This window comes from Solanum stenotomum, chromosome 1, assembly GCF_019186545.1.
Source record: "Solanum stenotomum isolate F172 chromosome 1, ASM1918654v1, whole genome shotgun sequence".
In the NCBI taxonomy this organism is placed as follows: domain Eukaryota; kingdom Viridiplantae; phylum Streptophyta; class Magnoliopsida; order Solanales; family Solanaceae; genus Solanum; species Solanum stenotomum.
In genome coordinates, this window is record NC_064282.1 from 19,320,355 (window position 1) to 19,343,269 (window position 22,915).

The following is a 22,915-nucleotide window of genomic DNA, read 5'->3' on the forward strand; positions in this document are numbered from 1 at the left end:
GTTGCTTCAAGCTTTGTAATGTACATTTTCTGGAGACATGAAGATTCTGTTTTTGACTCTAGCAGTTATAATATCTGAAGCTTATTAATGTGAACATGTTCATTTTTCTTATGTGATCTGAAGCTGGAATATATTAAGCGAAGATTCCAGCATCTGATCTCTGAAAGTGCAAGTCTTTTCCTTCTAGATGTTCAGTCCCCCTTCCTTTATTTTTAGTGTCAACATTCCTGAGTAATTGATTGAGTCTGTCTTTCTGCAGGCAATTTCGAAAGACCAAGTTGCCAGAAATCCATGGGGACTGTTGTCGAGTCTGCTAACCAGGTAGCTTTCTTTTCAACTAAATGTGCTTCATATATCCAGAGAATATTCTTATTACCTTGATTATTGGTGTCCACTTCCTTTATGAATGAGTTCTCATTTTCATATGGTCTAAGCATCTGGAATCTAAACAAAAGTGAAATGCTTTCTACACTGGACGGCATTATTGGAGGGATGCTTGACCTTTAAGCTATCACTAATTTCTCTATTGTCAAAGCAAAAAGAAGTTCTACTATAATTAAAAAAAACCTGCAGAAAAAATTATGAGATTTTAAAGACTTTAAATAGTGGAGTTGTGGTGTCCAGTTCTGGTACAACATATGGGGCTACAACAATTGCACTGTGAAATTAGATACCCTTTTTCTAGATTTGCAGGATGCATGTACCAACAGCAACACCAAGAAAGAACGGAAATAAGGGCTTTCATGCACTTGTAATTTCTGAAATGTAGGACCAATATATATCAATTTCTGAAATGCAACTAAAGGGCTTATCAATTAAAAATTTGTGCCTCCTCTTTTCAAGGTGTTTGTTCAAAACAACCAAATGCCATTATAGATCCAGAAATTGGAATAAACTAAGCCCAACTTAGGTAGCTGGAATACACTAACCAGCTTCTGGCTCTGGTGTCTCAGACAAACCAGCTAAGTAAATTTGAAATTCATATTATCTCCTAATTTAAAAAGGGATCTTTTTAGAGACAAGATGTAAAGATGACACAAGCCTGCAAGTACATCTTCTTTACCTGCTTGGATAGTAAACAATTCCCAAAGAGTGCAACCAATGTTCGGGAAGATATGCCCACACCACTAAAAGAACTGCTCATTGAAAATAATAGAAACTAATCAGACTTCCGTATGCATGAAATCAAATGAATGTTGTGACCACTGGAATACCAGTGGAATTAGGTTAAAGCAAAGCAGCTATACATACAAAATATGAGAGCTCAATACTTTACAACAGACAAATCAAAAATTAGTATTTGCATCTGTTTTGAATATTTGCAGAGTAATATATCCAGAGATTTCAACAGCCTTGTCATTTCAACTCCCAAGAAAAACCAATTAGCATCACGATCGGGTTCTTGAACAAACAAGGGGATAGTGGATAAAACAATTTTTTTTTCTTACACTAAGCCTATTTTAGTTACTTACTAGGATAGTGGCTTATTTTGGTCACTTTTATCTTTTTGTGGCTTATTTAGGTTCCGGACTCATTTAAGAACAACATATCGCCTCGTTTGATAGATAGAGTGTATAAGAATAATAGTAAATAAAGTATATTAGTAATATTTGTATTAGTAATGTTTGTACTAATAATACTTATATTAATTACATTGTTTAATCATTGTATTAAAAATATCTTGCATGAGAAAAAAAATTATTTACAAAAATACCTTCATAATTATGCTGGAAAAGATGTAAAAAAGATTTTTGAGGGATAATATGGTCTTTAACTATGTTAATGCCTGCATTAAAACCCCCTACATTACTAATACAAAAAAATTTCATGTATTAATCACACACACATCAATACACACTAGAGTAAAATATTAGTTATACATACATATATCATAATATATCAGAAATGGGAGATGGAAGATGGCTCGAGAGGGATTTGTAGTTATTAATCAATCTAATGTGTGTATTAAAATAAGGGAAAGGTTCAAATATGTCATCGAACTTTGGAAAAAGGCTGATCTATGTCATCCGTTAAAAGTTTGGCTCACTATGTCATTTCCATTTAAGAAAAGGCTCACCCATGCCATTATTTGTTAATAGAAAACAATTCGATTATGCAAATTCATTTTTTACATGTGATCAATTATGATTCGGCCATGTCATTAATTAAATTATTTTCTTTAAAAAAAAGGCTCAAATACGCTATCAAACTTTGAGAAAAGGTTCATCTATGTCATATGTTAAAAGTTTGGCTCATCATTTCCATTTGAGAAAAGACCCATCCATACTATTATTTGTTAATAGAAAACGATTCCGATTTTGCAAATTCATTTTTTACATGTGGTCAATTATGATTTCGGTCACATCATTATTTATTTATTTTTTAAAAGAAGAAAAGCCCAAATATGTCATCGAACTTTGAAAAAAGGCTCATTTATGCCATTCATTAAAAATTTGGCTCGTCTATGCCATTTCAATTAACAAATATGGCATGGATAAACCTTTTCTCAAACATAAATAATATAGATGACTCAAATTTTTATCGGACTACATAAATGACCCTTTTATCTCAAAATTTAATACTAGCATGTTTGAGCCTTCTTCTAATACAATGCATTATTATATTATATTATAGACTAAAAAAAGTGTAGGAAGGTACTAATATTACAAGTTCACAACCCAGTCCTTACCTGTTAATTGATGGAAAAAAGAAGAAGGTGGTAAGTTACCTTAACACTGTTACTCTGTCCCAATTTATGTGATTTACTTTCCTTTTTAGTCAGTCCCAAAAAGAATGACACATTTCTACATTAAGTAACAATTTGACTATAAAATGTCTATTTTACCCTTAATGAACTGATTTACAGCCACACAAATTTCTATCTTTCATTTTGGACCACAAATTTTTAAAATCTTCCTTTCTTTTTTAAACTCTGTGCCGAATCAAAGTATCTCACATAAAATGGGACGGATGGAGTAATATTTTTAAGGGTAAGTGCACTTCACCTAAGTTTTTCATCTCCGGCAAACAAAATTTCCCCTTGTTTGTTCAAGAACCCGATCATGATATCGTTGTTTTCCCCCAAAATTATCAAACTCTAATTTATAGTTAGTGCAAACAAAGTAAGAAAAGGATCTGCGGAAAGGAATTTTGTTGAAGAAACCGTTGAATTCCAGCAATGGAGATCTTATAAACCTTTGAGTTCCATTGTGCATTGATGAAGAAGATCAGTTAATAACAAAACTTTCAAGTTCTATTTATGGGCAAATGATAGCAGGGATTGAAACAAAACAAGTTTTAAGGTACTCTCCAGGTATCGGCCGTTCATTATTGTTCCCAAATTACTAGTAATTAAAATTGATGAAACTTAATTAGTATATTTTGTCCCTTTCCTCTGGATTATACCTAATATAATTATTTTACTATGTTGACAAATTAACTAGGGAAACAAATAAAAATGATACTTATTTGGGTTTCGAAAAATTCATAATTTCCTTATAAATTTTCAATTTCAGTAGCTGAGATGTCTTCAAATTGGGTAGCAGCTCAAGTAACTCGGTAAGCAGTTTTTCTCTGTGGATGTAGTTCATACATGTCTATCTAATTGCCTTTGGAAATTATAATCTGAATTGGGTTTATCTAATCTGATTGCAACTGTATTTTATGTTGTATTTGTTTTGTCCTTGTTAGTCCCATTTATTACTGGGATTATGGTGATTGAGATTGAGATTATGGTGAATCATGGGTCCATCTCGGTTGAACTCACCTACTTAGCTTAGGTTTTACCTCAGTGCGAGATTGAATGACTTGCTGCAGTTTGGAGATTGTATTAATAGTTATAAGTATGTGAATAGAGGGAAATGTTATTAAGTAGTAATATTGTAGCGCAATTTGATCTTCTGTAGATAGAAACTCTGATTTTAGGGCAAGCAATATAGCAATTGCAATGCCCTCTAAAAGAAAGAACTAGTGTTTGAGTCACAGGGAGTCTCAATAAACCTTTCGGAAGAAAGAAAATCCAATTTGCTTTTCTTTTCCCCCCTTATGCCCTCCTTATGTGCTGCTGCGTTATATCTTTTATATTTTGTCCATTTATTCATCTCTTTGTTTTCTGAATGTTCTGAAGTGAGACAGAAAAAAATGACTTAGACTCTTAAGTTCAAATGAGAACCGATATGTAGTGGTTTTGTGTTAGAGCATTGTTGATCTAAACAAAGCAATTAAAATATCACCATGTGGCATGCTGGATATGTGTAATTGTCAATCCTGTTTTTTTTTAAAGTCAGTGTTGTAAAAAGCTTTGAAGAGAAGCTAGACGTGGGTCTTGCGCTTCAGATGGCTCCTTCTCTTCTGCTATATCCCTACTGCTTGCAACTTCTTTTTTCTTCTTTCTCTTCTTCTCTTCTCTGTTTCGATATCTTGTTTTTCTTTCTCGCCTATCTCCATTGAAAGTTTAGCACCACATCTTGTTACACAATTGACTAGTAAGTTCTCTTCCTTTTCTTAATTAATGTCTTTAGTTACGGTAATATTAAAGACCTTTAAATGCATAAACTAATCATACCTGAAACATACTCCTAAGTAAGGATGAATTCCTGGTCACTAGCTCCATTCATTCCATAATTTCAAAGGAACTAATGATCCTCATTGTTATTAACTTATTATTCTGTGAGTTGCTTGGTGGTTTTTTTTCTGGAAATGACTTAATTCTAGAGGCAGTTTCCATGCACTAACATCTCTGTTTTGGCAATTGTTGGGACAGGTATAATTCTTATTCAGAGTGACACTTTGGACCTTCTTAGATATCGTGATGCTGGAAGATAAAGGTTGGGAAGATCCTCGTTCCGTTAATAGCCCTAGGAGGATCTTGAGTTTTTCCAAGAATAGGAAGGCCACTGTGTTCTTTCCAGACCCAGACGACAGAGATTCAGGTTTTGGTGTTTCTGGAGATCAGGGACCCAAGACTTCTGAAGTTTACGGATTTGTTGGCTCCATTACTACTGTTATTGCTACAGGTCTACCCATCCTCATCTTTAAGAAGCTTAGTCTGTTATTTAGAACATATCCCTATGTTTAAATATTCAATGTTTTCTTCTGATATCATAGTTTGGAATACAGTTGAATTGTTGGTATTATAATGTGATATGATTTTCTTCCTTGGTAATGCTCATCATGACATGAAAGTTACTTATTCTTATCTTTTGGTTAGACTCCTTGGCCTTCCTGGAAATGCTTGTGCCCAAGCATCACCAGTATCCTGGATATAGGGTAGAGTATGCTAATTGATTTTTCTTGGGAGTTGAAATGACAAGGCTGTTGAAATCTCTGGATATATTACTCTGCAAATATTGAAAACAGATGCAAATACTAATTTTTGATTTGTCTGTTGTAAAGTATTGAGCTCTCATATTTTGTATGTATAGCTGCTTTGCTTTAACCTAATTCCACTGGTATTCCAGTGGTCACAACATTCATTTGATTTCATGCATACGGAAGTCTGATTGGTTTCTATTATTTTCAATGAGCAGTTCTTTTTCTGGTGTGGGCATATCTTCCCGAACATTGGTTGCACTCTTTGGGAATTGTTTACTATCCAAGCAGGTAAAGAAGATGTACTTGCAGGCTTGTGTCATCTTTACATCTTGTCTCTAAAAAGATCCCTTTTTAAATTAGGAGATAATATGAATTTCAAATTTACTTAGCTGGTTTGTCTGAGACACCAGAGCCAGAAGCTGGTTAGTGTATTCCAGCTACCTAAGTTGGGCTTAGTTTATTCCAATTTCTGGATCTATAATGGCATTTGGTTGTTTTGAACAAACATCTTGAAAAGAGGAGGCACAAATTTTTAATTGATAAGTAAGCCCTTTAGTTGCATTTCAGAAATTGATATATATTGGTCCTACATTTCAGAAATTACAAGTGCATGAAAGCAACTTAAAGCATTTGCAGAATGCTCAAGATGAAAAGAATTTTCTTGGCAGAACTTAGCTGGTCACTTACTAATTGTCACATGATATATTTAACATCTTGTTAAATTGTTCTTGGTTTTATCAGGTACTGGGCATTAGCTGCGCCAGCTTATGCGATGATGACTATATCACTAGCTGTAGGATTTTACATTGGTCTCAACTTCTTGGCTACCCCTCCTCCAACTTCTTTCAGCATGATATATGGTAATTGTTACTTGACTTTCTGGCAATGACAGTAGAAAGGATTTTCCTAGCGTTTCTGTCTTGACTCTTGGAGCATGCAATACCCAAATTTAATTTTTAATAGTTGTTTTTACATAATCATGGGATTGAGCTCGTAATGTTTTCTTTCTATCTATTTTGCAGATGAATTCACAAGAGAACCTTTGCGCAACGTGCCTTCAACAGACAATGATGAGCAACCTATAGAGCCTATATCTGATATTCGGATTGATCAAATAAATGACCTTATGTTCAATCCAAGATAAGAAATAATTTTACTGTGCAGTTATTTTGCTTGGATAGATTGTATCAGTTTCATTTCCTTCATTTATCAGTGTATCTCTTTGATTCACCCAATTCAGGTACTTGACATTAAATGTAATTTAGATGTGGCTTTTTTCACAATCGTCCATTTGCTTTCCTCTGTGTAGTACAGAAAAACTAATATACTGGTTAGCAAGGGTATATTACTGTTAGGGAAAAAGATCAAATTGACAAGTTCATAATGGTTCTGGTATTTGAGTGTTTTTCTTTGCTCATTGGTTTTAGAAGAAGTTTACTGTTTAAAGACGCCATATTTCTTCATCATTTCTTTATCCAAGTCCATAAGCAGTAAAAGGTACAAGTACAAAAATGGAGCAGCGGCCTGAGCAAAAGGGCAATTGAATGTGGTATTAACTCAGTTCACAAATACATAATAAAGCAACAATTCATCCAAACCAAATAATATGACTACAACAATCAAAGAATTTAGGGTGTTAAAATGTTCGAACAAGCAGCGATATTGATTCACCCAAGTCGTGAATTTGTTGTATCGTAGAAGAAAGGTGTCTCTTAAAAGTGCAATCATCGTACCCACGCTACAGAATCAATCTCATCTCTTGCTTTCTTGTACAGTTCAAGCCTCTTGGCACATTGCATTCTTCTCTCCATCAATGCAGGAACTTCATCTAACAATTCTGAAAGTGCCTTGCCCTGAGAAATATAAAGAACTGTCAGCACTTGAACTTTCAAAAAACTGCTAATTCGGGATGAACACCGAGATAGTACCTCTTTCTTCCCAATCTGAGTGTAGAAGTAGTTCAACAAAGATTGTTTGGCCTCCTTAACTTGACAATAAACCACTGCTTTGGGGAGTGTGTTCCTCAATGTATCAGACACCATATTCACATACGATGATACATTTGAACCTATCCGACGAAAGTGAGCCTCTCCATACCGGTCTACGGCAGCAGAAGCTTCTGGCTTTCCCCCCTTGGGGGTTAGTTTTCTGAAGAAATCCACTGTCAAGTAAGAAGATTCCATGTCCACTAATCTGACTACCGTCTTTCTACCTTCATCCCGGAATTTTTCCAAGGCTTCATTAGAAGCTGCAGCTATTGTAGATTGTAAACTGGGAAACCGCTTCAATTCCTGCTCCACCAATATATTTAGAAATAATCAGAAAAGGGAGAAGAGGTTATTGTAGCTAAAAATAAAATACAACACAGCTGCCCGGCACCATTACCTGACATTCTCCAATAGATTTCCTTCACTAGTTCCTTCAACACAAAGTGAACCTGATATGTAGTTTCACATAAACTTAGAGTTGATAGGAAGCATTAACTATTTGACCCTGATAAATTTTGAAAAATTACTTACAGCATCAACAGAGGCTTCAGCTGGGCGTCTAAAATAATTTAAGGCCCCTTCAATTAGACGTCTATAACCTTGCTCAGGTGCTATCAAGTGAGGCTGGTAACCATCTGCCTCTGAAACAACTTTCCTCACATTTTGCACAGAGAGATATCGGTCAAACGGGAGTTTTCTCAAAGCAGCAGGTAGTTGGTTGTCAAACACTCCATAAATTCGATCACCACCAGGTCGACTGATTAACAAAGAGAGATAAATTCATGTTATATATAGTCTAGGTGCAGAGCAATAAACTGGAAGTTCATCTTAAATCAGTACAAGCATTTACAGACAAGATAGACGAGTGTCACATGTCTACTGAAATGTGTTGCCAATTCCTTGAGTTTAATGGGTACATCTTTTTTTTTTTTTACAAGTTCTCATGAGTGAAGTTTCTTCAAATTCTTTGTGTTTTATGGGTACTAGTCACATTTGGTGGTCTCTTTTCAGCCTATGCCAAATCCTTCCTTGTATTTCAAGTTCCTTTGTGCTTTATGGTTTTCCACTATGGTTCCTTTGGATTTTTTGAAGTGCTTACGATAATGAAAGTTAGATTTGGAAAATTAAGGGAAAAAAGAAAACAATCCACTTACCCTCCATCTAGATGCTCCTTAAATATCTTATCAAAAGTACGGCAAAGTTCCAAAATAGTATACAGTTGAGCCCGAAATAGACCAGTTCAGTTACTAAGATAAAGGAAAATCTCTCGATCAACAGTAGCAACGATAGATATAGAAGTCGAAGCTTACGCCTGCATCAACAGCAATAGGCTTTCCAAGGTGGTCCAGTTCCGATTCAAGTTCATCTATGCTTTTATTGATAAGTGATGTGATACTTGGTATTCTTGCTTTAATAAATTGTTCCAAGTGCTGAAACGGAAACAATCTGAATATGAACTCTGCTCAACTTATTTGGGAACTCCTTACATGAAAAGAACTATAAGTATACCTTTAACAGCAGTTTTGCAAGGTACTCCGAACCCATTTTACTAGCCAGATGCCCATACTAGCAGTTTTTCATCTTGAGCATTCTGCAAATGCTTTAAGTTGCTTTCATGCACTTGTAATTTCTGAAATGTAGGACCAATATATATCAATTTCTGAAATGCAACTAAAGGGCTTATCAATTAAAAATTTGTGCCTCCTCTTTTCAAGATGTTTGTTCAAAACAACCAAATGCCATTATAGATCCAGAAATTGGAATAAACTAAGCCCAACTTAGGTAGCTGGAATACACTAACCAGCTTCTGGCTCTGGTGTCTCAGACAAACCAGCTAAGTAAATTTGAAATTCATATTATCTCCTAATTTAAAAAGGGATCTTTTTAGAGACAAGATGTAAAGATGACACAAGCCTGCAAGTACATCTTCTTTACCTGCTTGGATAGTAAACAATTCCCAAAGAGTGCAACCAATGTTCGGGAAGATATGCCCACACCAGAAAAAGAACTGCTCATTGAAAATAATAGAAACCAATCAGACTTCCGTATGCATGAAATCAAATGAATGTTGTGACCACTGGAATACCAGTGGAATTAGGTTAAAGCAAAGCAGCTATACATACAAAATATGAGAGCTCAATACTTTACAACAGACAAATCAAAAATTAGTATTTGCATCTGTTTTCAATATTTGCAGAGTAATATATCCAGAGATTTCAACAGCCTTGTCATTTCAACTCCCAAGAAAAATCAATTAGCATACTCTACCCTATATCCAGGATACTGGTGATGCTTGGGCACAAGCATTTCCAGGAAGGCCAAGGAGTCTAACCAAAAGATAAGAATAAGTAACTTTCATGTCATGATGAGCATTACCAAGGAAGAAAATCATATCACATTATAATACCAACAATTCAACTGTATTCCAAACTATGATATCAGAAGAAAACATTGAATATTTAAACATAGGGATATGTTCTAAATAACAGACTAAGCTTCTTAAAGATGAGGATGGGTAGACCTGTAGCAATAACAGTAGTAATGGAGCCAACAAATCCGTAAACTTCAGAAGTCTTGGGTCCCTGATCTCCAGAAACACCAAAACCTGAATCTCTGTCGTCTGGGTCTGGAAAGAACACAGTGGCCTTCCTATTCTTGGAAAAACTCAAGATCCTCCTAGGGCTATTAACGGAACGAGGATCTTCCCAACCTTTATCTTCCAGCATCACGATATCTAAGAAGGTCCAAAGTGTCACTCTGAATAAGAATTATACCTGTCCCAACAATTGCCAAAACAGAGATGTTAGTGCATGGAAACTGCCTCTAGAATTAAGTCATTTCCAGAAAAAAAACCACCAAGCAACTCACAGAATAATAAGTTAATAACAATGAGGATCATTAGTTCCTTTGAAATTATGGAATGAATGGAGCTAGTGACCAGGAATTCATCCTTACTTAGGAGTATGTTTCAGGTATGATTAGTTTATGCATTTAAAGGTCTTTAATATTACCGTAACTAAAGACATTAATTAAGAAAAGGAAGAGAACTTACTAGTCAATTGTGTAACAAGATGTGGTGCTAAACTTTCAATGGAGATAGGCGAGAAAGAAAAACAAGATATCGAAACAGAGAAGAGAAGAAGAGAAAGAAGAAAAAAGAAGTTGCAAGCAGTAGGGATATAGCAGAAGAGAAGGAGCCATCTGAAGCGCAAGACCCACGTCTAGCTTCTCTTCAAAGCTTTTTACAACACTGACTTTAAAAAAAAACAGGATTGACAATTACACATATCCAGCATGCCACATGGTGATATTTTAATTGCTTTGTTTAGATCAACAATGCTCTAACACAAAACCACTACATATCGGTTCTCATTTGAACTTAAGAGTCTAAGTCATTTTTTTCTGTCTCACTTCAGAACATTCGGAAAACAAAGAGATGAATAAATGGACAAAATATAAAAGATATAACGCAGCAGCACATAAGGAGGGCATAAGGGGGGAAAAGAAAAGCAAATTGGATTTTCTTTCTTCCGAAAGGTTTATTGAGACTCCCTGTGACTCAAACACTAGTTCTTTCTTTTAGAGGGCATTGCAATTGCTATATTGCTTGCCCTAAAATCAGAGTTTCTATCTACAGAAGATCAAATTGCGCTACAATATTACTACTTAATAACATTTCCCTCTATTCACATACTTATAACTATTAATACAATCTCCAAACTGCAGCAAGTCATTCAATCTGGCACTGAGGTAAAACCTAAGCTAAGTAGGTGAGTCCAACCGAGATGGACCCATGATTCACCATAATCTCAATCTCAATCACCATAATCCCAGAAATAAATGGGACTAACAAGGACAAAACAAATACAACATAAAATACAGTTGCAATCAGATTAGATAAACCCAATTCAGATTATAATTTCCAAAGGCAATTAGATAGACATGTATGAACTACATCCACAGAGAAAAACTGCTTACCGAGTTACTTGAGCTGCTACCCAATTTGAAGACATCTCAGCTACTGAAATTGAAAATTTATAAGGAAATTATGAATTTTTCGAAACCCAAATAAGTATCATTTTTATTTGTTTCCCTAGTTAATTTGTCAACATAGTAAAATAATTATATTAGGTATAATCCAGAGGAAAGGGACAAAATATACTAATTAAGTTTCATCAATTTTAATTACTAGTAATTTGGGAACAATAATGAACGGCCGATACCTGGAGAGTACCTTAAAACTTGTTTTGTTTCAATCCCTGCTATCATTTGCCCATAAATAGAACTTGAAAGTTTTGTTATTAACCGATCTTCTTCATCAATGCACAATGGAACTCAAAGGTTTATAAGATCTCCATTGCTGGAATTCAACGGTTTCTTCAACAAAATTCCTTTCCGCAGATCCTTTTCTTACTTTGATTGCACTAACTATAAATTAGAGTTTGATAATTTTGGGGGAAAACAACGATATCACGATCGGGTTCTTGAACAAACAAGGGGAAATTTTGTTTGCCGGAGATGAAAAACTTAGGTGAAGTGCACTTACCCTTAAAAGTATTACTCCATCCGTCCCATTTTATGTGAGATACTTTGATTCGGTACGGAGTTTAAAAAAGAAAGGGAGATTTTAAAAATTTGTGGTTCAAAATGAAAGATAGAAATTTGTGTGGGTGTAAATCATTTTATTAAGGGTAAAATAGACATTTATAGTCAAATTTGTTACTTAATATAAAAATATGTCATTTTTTTTGGGACTGACTAAAAAGGAAAGTAAACCACTTGGACAGAGTAACAGTGTTAAGGTAAGGACTGGGTTGTGAACTTGTAATATTAGTACCTTCCTACACTTTTTTTAGTCTATAATATAATATAATAATGCATTGTATTAGGAGAAGGCTCAAACATGCTAGTATTAAATTTTGAGATAAAAGGGTCATTTATGTAGTCCGATAAAAATTTGAGTCATCTATATTATTTATGTTTGAGAAAAGGTTTATCCATGCCATACTTGTTAATTGAAATGGCATAGACGAGCCAAATTTTTAACGAATGGCATAAATGAGCCTTTTTTCAAAGCTCGATGAAATATTTGGGCTTTTTTTCTTTTTTTAAAAAAATAAATAATGATGTGGCCGAAATCATAATTGACCACATGTAAAAAATGAATTTGCAAAATCGGAATCGTTTTCTATTAACAAATAATAGTATGGATGAGTCTTTTCTCAAATGGAAATGATGAGCCAAACTTTTAACATATGACATAGATGAACCTTTTCTCAAAGTTTGATAGCGTATTTGAGCCTTTTTTTTAAAGAAAATAATTTAATTAATGACATGGCCGAATCATAATTGATCACATGTAAAAAATGAATTTGCATAATCGGATTGTTTTCTATTAACAAATAATGGCATGGGTGAGCCTTTTCTTAAATGGAAATGACATAGTGAGCCAAACTTTTAACGGATGACATAGATCAGCCTTTTTCCAAAGTTCGATGACATATTTGAACCTTTCCCTTATTTTAATACACACATTAGATTGATTAATAACTACAAATCCCTCTCGAGCCATCTTCCATCTCCCATTTCTGATATATTATGATATATGTATGTATAACTAATATTTTACTCTAGTGTGTATTGATGTGTGTGTGATTAATACATGAAATTTTTTTGTATTAGTAATGTAGGGGGTTTTAATGCAGGCATTAACATAGTTAAAGACCATATTATCCCTCAAAAATCTTTTTTACATCTTTTCCAGCATAATTATGAAGGTATTTTTGTAAATAATTTTTTTTCTCATGCAAGATATTTTTAATACAATGATTAAACAATGTAATTAATATAAGTATTATTAGTACAAACATTACTAATACAAATATTACTAATATACTTTATTTACTATTATTCTTATACACTCTATCTATCAAACGAGGCGATATGTTGTTCTTAAATGAGTCCGGAACCTAAATAAGCCACAAAAAGATAAAAGTGACCAAAATAAGCCACTATCCTAGTAAGTAACTAAAATAGGCTTAGTGTAAGAAAAAAATTTGTTTTATCCAATAATCCAAACGTTTTCCGTTAGTCTCTTAACATGTATATTTTAATATTAAACAGAACTATTTTTTACACTTTGTAAAGTGTAAGTTTTTCTTACACTTTATAAAGTGGAAGAAAAAAATTCTATTTTTACAAAGAGGAGTATTTTTCAAGTATTGTTATAGGAGAACGTTGTTGACTAGTCTTAGGCTCCTTCCTAACATAAATTTCAAGTATTGTTAACTTGATTTGATCTATGTAGTCATTTAGAACCCTCAAAAAGTTGGTCAACGATTCGTCATTATAGATAATCCACTCTCCAAAATTTACATGTCCTTATGATAAAAATGAAGTAAGGTATTTTTTGACTTTAATCATATTATAATCAATATTATTTATACCTGTTCTTTTATAAAATGATGAAAGAAATTTATGATATCGGGCATTAATTGAATATTTAGCATTGTGTTTGGGAGGACAATTATAATAAACAATATTTTCGTCATGTATAATTTCGTCATCTGAATAAATCGAAACTCTAACTTTTGGTTCAGAAGACATTTTTTTGTGATTGAAATGAAGAAAAATAGAAGACTAAAGATATTGAAGGGCAATGTTTGAACGTCCTTAAATAGAGCTTGGAGTAGTTTTTAGAATTAAAAAAATACATAGTGTAATAATTTTTTCCGTTTTTATGATATGTCAAATTAATATAATTGTATGACAAACACCGCAAAAACTTCATAAAGAGAGACAATTTAATTTAAAACGGGAAATATATTCCTCTTTGTAAAATATAATTTTTTCTTCCACTTTACAAAGTGTAAAGAATAATTCCATTTTTATTAAAATATTCACGTTAAGAGACTAACGGAAAACATTTGAAACATTGGATAAAACGGAAATTTTTCTTACACTAAGCCTATTTTAATTACTTACTAGAATAGTGACTTATTTTGGTCTTTTTTTTTGTGGCTTAATTAAGTTCCGGACTTTTCTTAAATGTCAGTTACGTTCGCATCACAAACTATTCTTTTCTTAAATATATAGTATGATATGTGTAATTGTAAGGGGTCGTTTGGTTTGAATATGAGTTATGATGGGATAAGTTATGTTGTGATAAGTTATGTTGGATTAGTTATGATGAGATAAGTTATCTTGAGATTATTTCTTATTGAGTGTTTGGTTTGTTATATTCAAAATAATATATATTGATAAATTTTAAGAACAAGTTGTTTGTTTACAAAATTACCCTTCACTTTATTTAAACTTTTTAAATTTTTCTTTGTGAGCTTTAGTTATTCATTTTTTAAAATAAAACTTTTATTTTATTTAACTTAAATATTTTTGTTTATGTATTTTCATGATAAGTACCACGTGTATTTAAAAATATAACTTTTTTTCTTATTTAGCTTAAAAATAAAACTTCCCTCTTAAGTTTAATAAAGAGAAGAAAATTTATGAGAAATCAAAATAAAATAAACATAAGAATTAGTCAAATAAATTCATAAATAAAAATTATATTTATATAGTATAATTTTTTAATAGAAAAATATGTATAATTATCATAAAAATAAGGAGTAGTAAATATTATTATACATGGTATTAAAAAAAATGTAAATATACATAAATGTGAAAAATGATGTATAAAAAGGATTTAAAGGGACATATTTGTCATTTATCTATTTTATCTCGGGATAAGTTATCCCGGAATTACTATACCACCCATGGGGAGGGATAACTTATCCCGGTACTAATTATTAATCCCGGGATAAGTTATCCCGGACTTGCCAACCAAACAACATAATTTTTTTTATCCCATCACTATTCCTTATCCCATCACTATTATTTCTAATCCCTCACACCAAACGAGTCCTAAATGTGTTTGTGTATTATCCGACTCCTTTGACTTTGAGCTCCAATATGATGTTTCTTTAGGTGACATTATGATAAACTACTGCTACTTTTGATTGCTTCATTTTCTTTCTACTCCTGTATATCTAATTGCTTGGTCCTTTTGCTAGCTTGTCATATGCGTTACCTTTTTAAAAAAATTACATTTACCTTCCTGCGTTTTTGGTATTCCACGAAAGTTTCTTATTGATTCTCTTCGAGTGCACGCTGGGCTAATAGCTCTTGTTCGATAACTTGTAAATCACATAGAAAATGTGTACCATACTAGATAACTAGTCGTGCAACAAGCTCGACTAAGAAGCGTTGATTGAAAATCGATGAATATGCTAATGAAATTGAAAGTGGTTATGTATTATTCTTTTCCCTTAAATAAGAAAAAAGAATTCTTCATTCCTTCATCATCGAATACTGATTTTTTCCAGTGTGGAGCCCTGTAAGAGACAGTGAAACGGCGAGCCAACGGTCAAAAAATCAATTGTTAATAGGATACAATTGCGGACAGCTGCTCGCCATTTGCTTTCTGCAAAATCTTTGAAATTTGCGTGTGAAAATAAAAGTTACTCGTTGAAATCTGCGCGTGCAAATCTAAAACCTTTCACAACAAATTAAACTCCCTTTCTTTCACCTTACCAATGGCTAACCCAAAATCATTCTCTCACATTCAATCATCTAACAATATACCTCATTCTGTTGCTACTATCACAATCCCCACAAACTCACTCAACATGTCGCAATTTCTGCAACAACATTCCCATAAACTACCCGTTCAGCATTGACGATGGCTTCTTTGCGCCGCAGTATTGTCACATGCTGAATTGCTCCGCTACTGATTTATTCTTCCTAACACCATCAGGAAATTACAAAGTCCAATCAATCGACTACGAAAAACAAACCATGACGATCTTCGATCCTTCAATGTCTACTTGTTCAATCCTACAACCTCACCACGACTTCAAAATGTCAGAAATTCAATCAGCTATAATCCCGCCTACGCCTGACACAATCTTCATCCTCGTCAATTGCTCCATTGATTCCCCTGTACTTAACCATTACAAGTCGCTCTGTTTTAAATTCTCCGGTCATTCGTGTGACGAACTCTACGGTTCGTGCACTTCGTTTAAGTTGTTTCATTTACTGTCTAACAGTACGCCGGCGTGTTGTTTCACGGGTTATGAAACGGTGAAGTATATGAGTATGGATATATTGGATTGCACGCATTATACTAGTGTTTATAATACAGATAGATTGGAAGGTGTTGGGCCGTTGGATTGGCTTTATGGGATGAAATTGTCATTTAGCGTGCCGGACACTGGATGTGCCCGGTGCGCTAAATCTGGTGGGACTTGTGGATTTGATGTAGAGACTGAAATGGCGCAGTGCATTTGCTCAAGCACTAGTAATTCTACTAGAGATTGTGGTAAGTGAGACATAACTTCTTCTTTTCTTGTTCACTCAAATAATTTATGCGATCTAAATTTGATGAAGCTGAACCCATAACGTGATTTGACATGGAGTAACCATGATTCAGATTTCTAGACATTAACAGTGTGTTTATGTTGAATTTTGCAGCTGGGGGCAGAGAAATAAACGTTGCTGATAGTTACAGAGCATCCTCATTTCCGCCACTGCAGTTGCTATATATTTTGGCACTTGTGGCCATTTCTTACAGCATACTATTGAGATGATGAATCTTCTGTTAAGTTTATTTATTTTTCTTCTCTTTTTGTATTTTATCTTTCTAAACTAGTTATTACTTCCCTAAACTAGGTGGAATTTTTAATATATATTTTTTGCGGTATTACACTTGGAAAAAAGTCAAAAAAAGATGTCAGAAATTCAGAACTTAGAAGGAATTATCACTTTTGTGTCTTTGAAATATTTGATCAACTTTATAATTTATCATCAATTACAACAACAAAAATGGCCTCATATACCAAAGCTGCGGTAAAACTCAAATGACAACTAATAATTAGCTATATGAATTATGATCACTAACGGAAGTCATTATATAATGAATATAAGTAAGTGCTAAGTGCAGTTACACGAAGTTTCACAATGGGTAGAGTTACAAAAGAGAAAGGATTCATACCAAAATAAAAAAAATAGGTGTTGAAAGATGAAAGTAATAACTCTGAGACAATTATTTAGTCTACAAACTCATATAAATTGTATATCTGCAATTATTGAAAGATGAAAAGGACATTATATAAATTATAGGGAAAATGGTTTGAAATATATTTGAATCTTGATCAAAATTGTTGTAACAATTTCAAACTTTGGGCATGATCGAAATTGTTCCTGTCCAAAGTTTGAGATTGTTACAGCAATTTCGGTCAAAATTCAGATATATTTTAGACCCTTTTTCCTAAATTATATGACAGTAATATTTTTTTCTTTTAGCTAATTCATGGTGTAATATGCACTTTGTAAATATTCATTACATTTTAAAAAAATTTAATCTTAAATGTAAAAAAAAAAAAAACTAAAGAGTACATAATTAATAATCATCTTCGTAGAAGTCCAAAGGCATTTGACCATTTTTGGGTTGCATCTTTTAATTGAATATAACGTTATTGATTAAATTGAATCGTGATTTGAAAATTTAAACAAAATAATTAGGAGAATAATAGCAACACCTCATAGTAAAGTAATTATAAAAGTTGTAAAATGTATGGAAACTGAAGAAGAGGCAAAAAAAAACAAAAATTTACAGAAGAATACGGATGCGTGATAGTGTTGATAGTCAGATCAGGTATTACTTTTCTCCTTTTCCACTTGATAGAATGTTGAATTTGTATGTATTTGAATCTTTCCCAGGAAAAATAAAGTTTCTTATTTTTGTCCCATTTTATGCCTGTTCCCTGGTCGATGTTATGCCACAATGAATATTGTCACATATTTTCTGCTCTTCATCCATTTTTCTATATCATGTGTCCAATTTCTGCAAACCCCTTCTGCAGGTGTAGGTAATTCAAGCATTCTGAGCCGAGCTGTTCATTCCAATTAAAAAATAAATAAAAATCAGCTTCCATGTTTGATCAGTTTATGTGCAGCTCGACTAATTTTATTTACATTTGAGAGGAAAATAAGAAGAACCTGGATATCCAGGGTGATGGCTGTTGCAAAGCTACACTTCTCTGTTCGTCCTCTTTGTCGTTCTTTTATCTCTTCAGCAAGAATGCTTGAAGAATCCATTAAAGCTGTGGTGGAAGATAAAAGATATGAACAGATTCCTGATATTCTAAGCTCTTCTGAAGGCTTTCACCGCAGTCCGAATCCCTTTTCATTTTTATCCACCTTCCCTGAAAACACAAGTGTCAAAATTGTTGACGAAATTTTACAGTCTTTTTCTCCGATCAGGCCTCGTTATCACCCTCAAATTGCATATTCCTGTCTCCTTTCCTACAGTCTCCAAAGCTCAAATCCTCTCCCACTTGCTCTTGCCATTCTCCAGCGTACCCTTCGCTCTGGCTGCATTCCAGTACCTCAAACTCACCTCCTACTCTCCACTGCATGGATTGAACGTCGGAGTAAATCCTATTCTGTTTCAAGCATATTGTTGGAAATGCAGGATATTGGATATGCACCTGATTGTGGCACTTGCAGTTACCTAATCTCATCGCTTTGTAAGGTTGATCAGATAGATGAAGCAGTTAATGTATTGAAGGGCATGGGCTGTGCTGGTTGCAGTCCGGATTTGGATTGTTATGGTTCTTTAATTGACAACTTGTCCAAGCTAAGAATGACGTCCGCTATCATAAAGACATTGAATGAAATGGTTGCCATATTTGGCTTGAGCCCCAGAAAAGAAACTTTGGTGAAAGCTTTGGCAGCAATACGGGCTAACAAAGAGATAAGGAGAGCAATTGAAGTAATTGAGTTCTTAACAAATGAGGGTGTGCATATTGGATTCGAGTGCTACCAGTCAGTGCTTGAAGGGTGCTTAGAGAGTCGGCAGTTTATTTTGGCTGGAAAGTTTGTGATAGAAATGACCAAGAGAGGCTTTATACCATACATAAGGTCAAGGCAAAAGGTTGTTGAAGGCCTGATAAGTATTGGTGAGTGGAAACTTGCCAATGCCATGAGACAGAGGTTTGCAGAGCTAAGGTCGTAGTTCCATGCATACATGTGAATCAGTAAGCTTTATAGAAAGGGATCAAGATCATTATCCAGACTGAAGGTATGACTGTAATTTCAGCAACTCCGTTGGGAGTCCTCTCAGAACCTAGGTACTGTATATCACGTTATAGTTTGTTGATTAGTTTATGAAACTCAAAGCTCGTTATTGCATTTTCATACGCGTTAGACGGAAAGTTATACGTTTTTTGCTTCTGAATGAAGTTGTATAGCTTCTCCAGTAATTTGAGATTGAAATATAGTTTATTATGTTTGTAAATCATGACTTCTCATTTCTGTTCAATAGTTTCAAGATTTCCTGCGTTGAGATATAAGAAAAGCATGTGTTGAACTATAAAAATGAAGAATTTTTGTACTGTCCAATGTCATACTTAGAAATCTACATTATAAAGAGAACCATGAGAAGTTTTAAATAAAATGAGTATATGTTTCATAAGAGATTAAAGTTGAAAAAAGTTCTACTTGGCAATCTGGTATTTAACCAAATTCTAATGTCAGCTGGTCATTTTTCCAGCATTCCCCAATAGATAAACAGTTAGGTAAAAGTGGAGTGCTAGTATATAGCAAATCAACAAGAGAAGTGATCTACAAGGATTTGAAATTTTGCTGTGGGAGGCGACAGATATCTTGTGAAATTAGTTGAGGTGCTTTGGCTCAGACACCCAGTGGTGGAGCCAGGAATTTCATAAAGGGTGTCCAGAAATAGCACAATAAATTCGAACAGACAAGCACTTTCTCATTCCAAGGAGGTGAAACCATTGGACTATAATAGTTTGATGTAAAGAGTGTCCAAATTATGTTATTTAATTATTTCATGTATCATTTTACTATTTTTTCTGACGACCCTGACCACCATGTGTCGACGCCAGTGCAGACACCATGTTCATCAAAAGAAAAAATTTCAAGAATATTCCAACAATCACGGGTGTGATCTAGTAATCAATGAAGTGAAGCAAACTATGATTCTCAAATTTAAATTTTAGTGAAGGCAAAATACACTAGATGATATTTTTTTCATCTGCCTAAGCTTTGGTGGCTGGCTGATTAACCTGATATATATATATATATATATATGTTGGTAGAAGATCAGCCTCTCTACCTCCACGAGGTAGTGGTAAGGTCTGCGTACACTCTACCCCACCAGACCCCACTTAGTGGGATTTCACAGGGTATGTTGTTGTTGTTGTTGTATGTTGGTAGAAGATAACATATACCCAATGAAATAGTAAAGGTACAGCAAGCTGGCCAGTACACTATTATTATAATTACAAAAAAGTAAGAATATTTTTTGATCGGTAAAAGAGCAAGAATATTCTATTTGCTATTGTAATATTCATATTCTTTTGAACGTAAGTTTCATATGCTAACAGGGTGCGTGTTATTTCAGGAATTTGTGATAAAGACCCTTTCGAATTTTTATTTTACTCCAATATGGAAAATAATTTATTTTAAAACTTTTTTAAAAAAATAAGCTTTTATCACATGAAAGCATGTTAGCTAGCATAAAAATATCAACTTTGATGGTTCTTTAAGCGTTCCACTGAACTTTCGAATTTGCTTGACTAGAAAGTTAGCATTGAACTTTTAGATTGGTGTCTTGACAAGTACTCTTTTGACCTTTTCTTCTGTCACAGAAGAAACTTCTATTATTTTCTTATATATAACATTTAAAATATTTTGTTAATTTGGAAAAAAAATGTCAAAAGTATTTTAATCTTGAAATTGAGACATTTTAACAGTAGATCCTAGGGAGGATAAAGTATACACACTTTGGGTGTGTTTGGTAAACATGAAAATGTTTTTCTGAAAAAATAAATGGATTTTTACTTGTTTTTGAGTGTTTTATTAGTAAGGAGAAAATATTATTTCAGGAATATTTAGGTATAATGGTGACAAATACTATGACATTTGGATCAGGACCTGTCCTTAAACAGGAACCCTTGCTTTGACTCCGACTTGAAATCCAACCCAACCCTGGCCTAAGCCTAACCCGGGACCCAACAACTGACCCAGCCATGACTAGGGACCCGATGTCGACTCGAGGCCTAACCCTGACATGAGACCGACCTTGAAAATGGGCTGATGGAAAATTTGTAATTCTGGTGAAAACAAGGCTTAAGGGTGAAGTACCACAAGCATAATCATTTATTATACCAACCTTCTAATTAGTTTTTTTCTATTCACATTTTCCTTTTGAGTGCATTTGTATTCTAATTGAAGATTTTTACAAAAATATATGGTCTATATGAATAGCCTTTTTTTTTTCACAGCAGTACTTATACATTCGATATTTTACTGTAGATATTGTATGTATAGAAGTGTATAAGAGGTGCTTATACACATTTTTACGCTTTTATATAGATCGGCTTATGTAAAAATTGTGTTTGTAGTTCTATGAACTTCAATTATGAACTTTAAGTACATATTTACAAATATTTTTTTATGACTAGCATGACTAAACACAATTCATCTTCAACTTTAAGTCCATATATTTTAAGTAAAACGAAAAATATTAATATTTGATGTCTATTCATATATAAAAATATAAATAATTAAGATTTAACTCTTTATTAAGCGCAAACAACATCTCCTTGCAAATCACCATGTAAACAATCTTTAGTCTAAAAGACCAAGCTATGGAATTTAGCTAAAAAAAAACAAACCAGCTCTTAATTTCTCCACGTACCATTAAAAATATTGTCATATCTTTAATTAATTAGCTTGCCAAAAAGAAGAAAACAAATAGAAAAAATAAGTGTAAAGTAGCTATCAACGAGCCATGAACATAAACAAGTCACACATTTATTTTCTTATTTCTAGCTCTGATTCTCGTACAAACAATTAAATTCTATTTCGTATGATTCCAAAATGTAAACAAATAAATAATCCTATCTAAAATTGAATATGTCCATTCTTTCTTAGTTTATGCCAAAAATGATGTACACGGTTAAAAAAAAATATTAAAAAAATTTAGTGCACTTTCTGATTAAAAGCGGATAACATGGGACATTATTTGGAATCAAACTAATTTGAAGTTACATGCAATTTTTTATTTTTTATATTTTAAGTTAGTATTTTTTTTTTTCATAAACATGAAAACTCAGCAAGATGTGAAAACTATCAAAATTTCCTCAAATCTAATATAATCTTACCAAAATAAGCAAACTATAGTTCATAATCAAGATATATTGGAATATCTTAAGGTGCCACATCGATAAATCGCTTATTTCAAGATCCTTTTATCAATAAATGTTTGCAATTACAAACTTTCAAATACACATAATTTTATAAAAATTCACTAGTTAGCATTAGTAGTAACTAATTTTTCTTTTGGAAAAATCCTTTTGGCCAGAATGGTAAAATAAATATTTCACATTGTTTTATTTTACCTTTTTGAATATTTTTACCCTTTTAACTTTAATACCTTTTAATTAAAAAGTGGAAAAAAGATCCGTTTATTTTAAAATAAAAATGATATTATAGACTTTTTAATTCTCTGGCCAAATTTTCTAGCCATT

At 33.2% G+C, this 22,915-nt stretch overlaps 4 protein-coding genes and 2 pseudogenes across 7 annotated transcripts in view; 4 read left to right on the forward strand and 2 right to left on the reverse strand.

Annotated features, from left to right (window-relative positions):
• LOC125852682 (phosphatidylinositol N-acetylglucosaminyltransferase subunit P-like) overlaps nt 1-11,846 on the reverse strand; it is a 29,823-nt pseudogene extending 17,977 nt beyond the window's left edge.
• Nucleotides 1-17,009, forward strand: part of LOC125852668 (uncharacterized) — a 28,901-nt gene extending 11,892 nt beyond the window's left edge. The window contains exon 2 of the mRNA XM_049532395.1: nt 16,830-17,009. Within this exon, the coding sequence (XP_049388352.1) occupies nt 16,830-16,945 (116 nt within the window). The 3' untranslated portion in view covers nt 16,946-17,009. The remainder of the gene's footprint in view (nt 1-16,829) is intronic.
• The window catches only part of LOC125852692 (UMP-CMP kinase 3-like), a 29,665-nt gene that overhangs the window by 722 nt on the left and 6,028 nt on the right, over nt 1-22,915 (forward strand). Inside the window, exon 1 of one of the 2 annotated variants that reach the window (XM_049532419.1) lies at nt 267-321. The exons of the other annotated variant lie outside the window; for it this stretch is intronic. Within the exon in view, the coding sequence (XP_049388376.1) occupies nt 292-321 (30 nt within the window). The 5' untranslated portion in view covers nt 267-291. Of the gene's footprint in view, nt 1-266; nt 322-22,915 lie in introns of those variants that run through there. 2 annotated transcript variants of the gene reach the window in all.
• LOC125852731 (phosphatidylinositol N-acetylglucosaminyltransferase subunit P) lies at nt 262-6,598 on the forward strand. 2 transcript variants are annotated; one of them, XM_049532432.1, is made up of 6 exons: nt 307-321; nt 3,516-3,558; nt 4,763-5,015; nt 5,529-5,601; nt 6,055-6,173; nt 6,336-6,598. In XM_049532432.1, the coding sequence occupies exons 3-6, from the start codon at nt 4,811-4,813 to the stop codon at nt 6,455-6,457; spliced, it is 519 nt and encodes a 172-aa protein (XP_049388389.1). In that variant the 5' UTR covers nt 307-321; nt 3,516-3,558; nt 4,763-4,810; the 3' UTR covers nt 6,458-6,598. The 2 variants fall into 2 exon arrangements, with proteins under 2 accessions (XP_049388396.1, XP_049388389.1); XM_049532439.1 differs by lacking the exon at nt 3,516-3,558 and having other exon boundaries at nt 262-321.
• LOC125852658 (phragmoplastin DRP1E-like) lies at nt 6,924-8,898 on the reverse strand (annotated as a pseudogene). Its single transcript, XR_007445035.1, has 7 exons — nt 8,811-8,898; nt 8,611-8,731; nt 8,456-8,525; nt 7,833-8,058; nt 7,699-7,750; nt 7,242-7,604; nt 6,924-7,166 (listed from the first exon to the last, which is right to left on the reverse strand). The product of XR_007445035.1 is annotated as a phragmoplastin DRP1E-like (transcript).
• Nucleotides 18,283-19,544, forward strand: LOC125852647 (pentatricopeptide repeat-containing protein At1g06270-like). Its single transcript, XM_049532369.1, has one exon. The coding sequence runs from the start codon at nt 18,373-18,375 to the stop codon at nt 19,372-19,374; it is 1,002 nt and encodes a 333-aa protein (XP_049388326.1). The 5' UTR covers nt 18,283-18,372; the 3' UTR covers nt 19,375-19,544.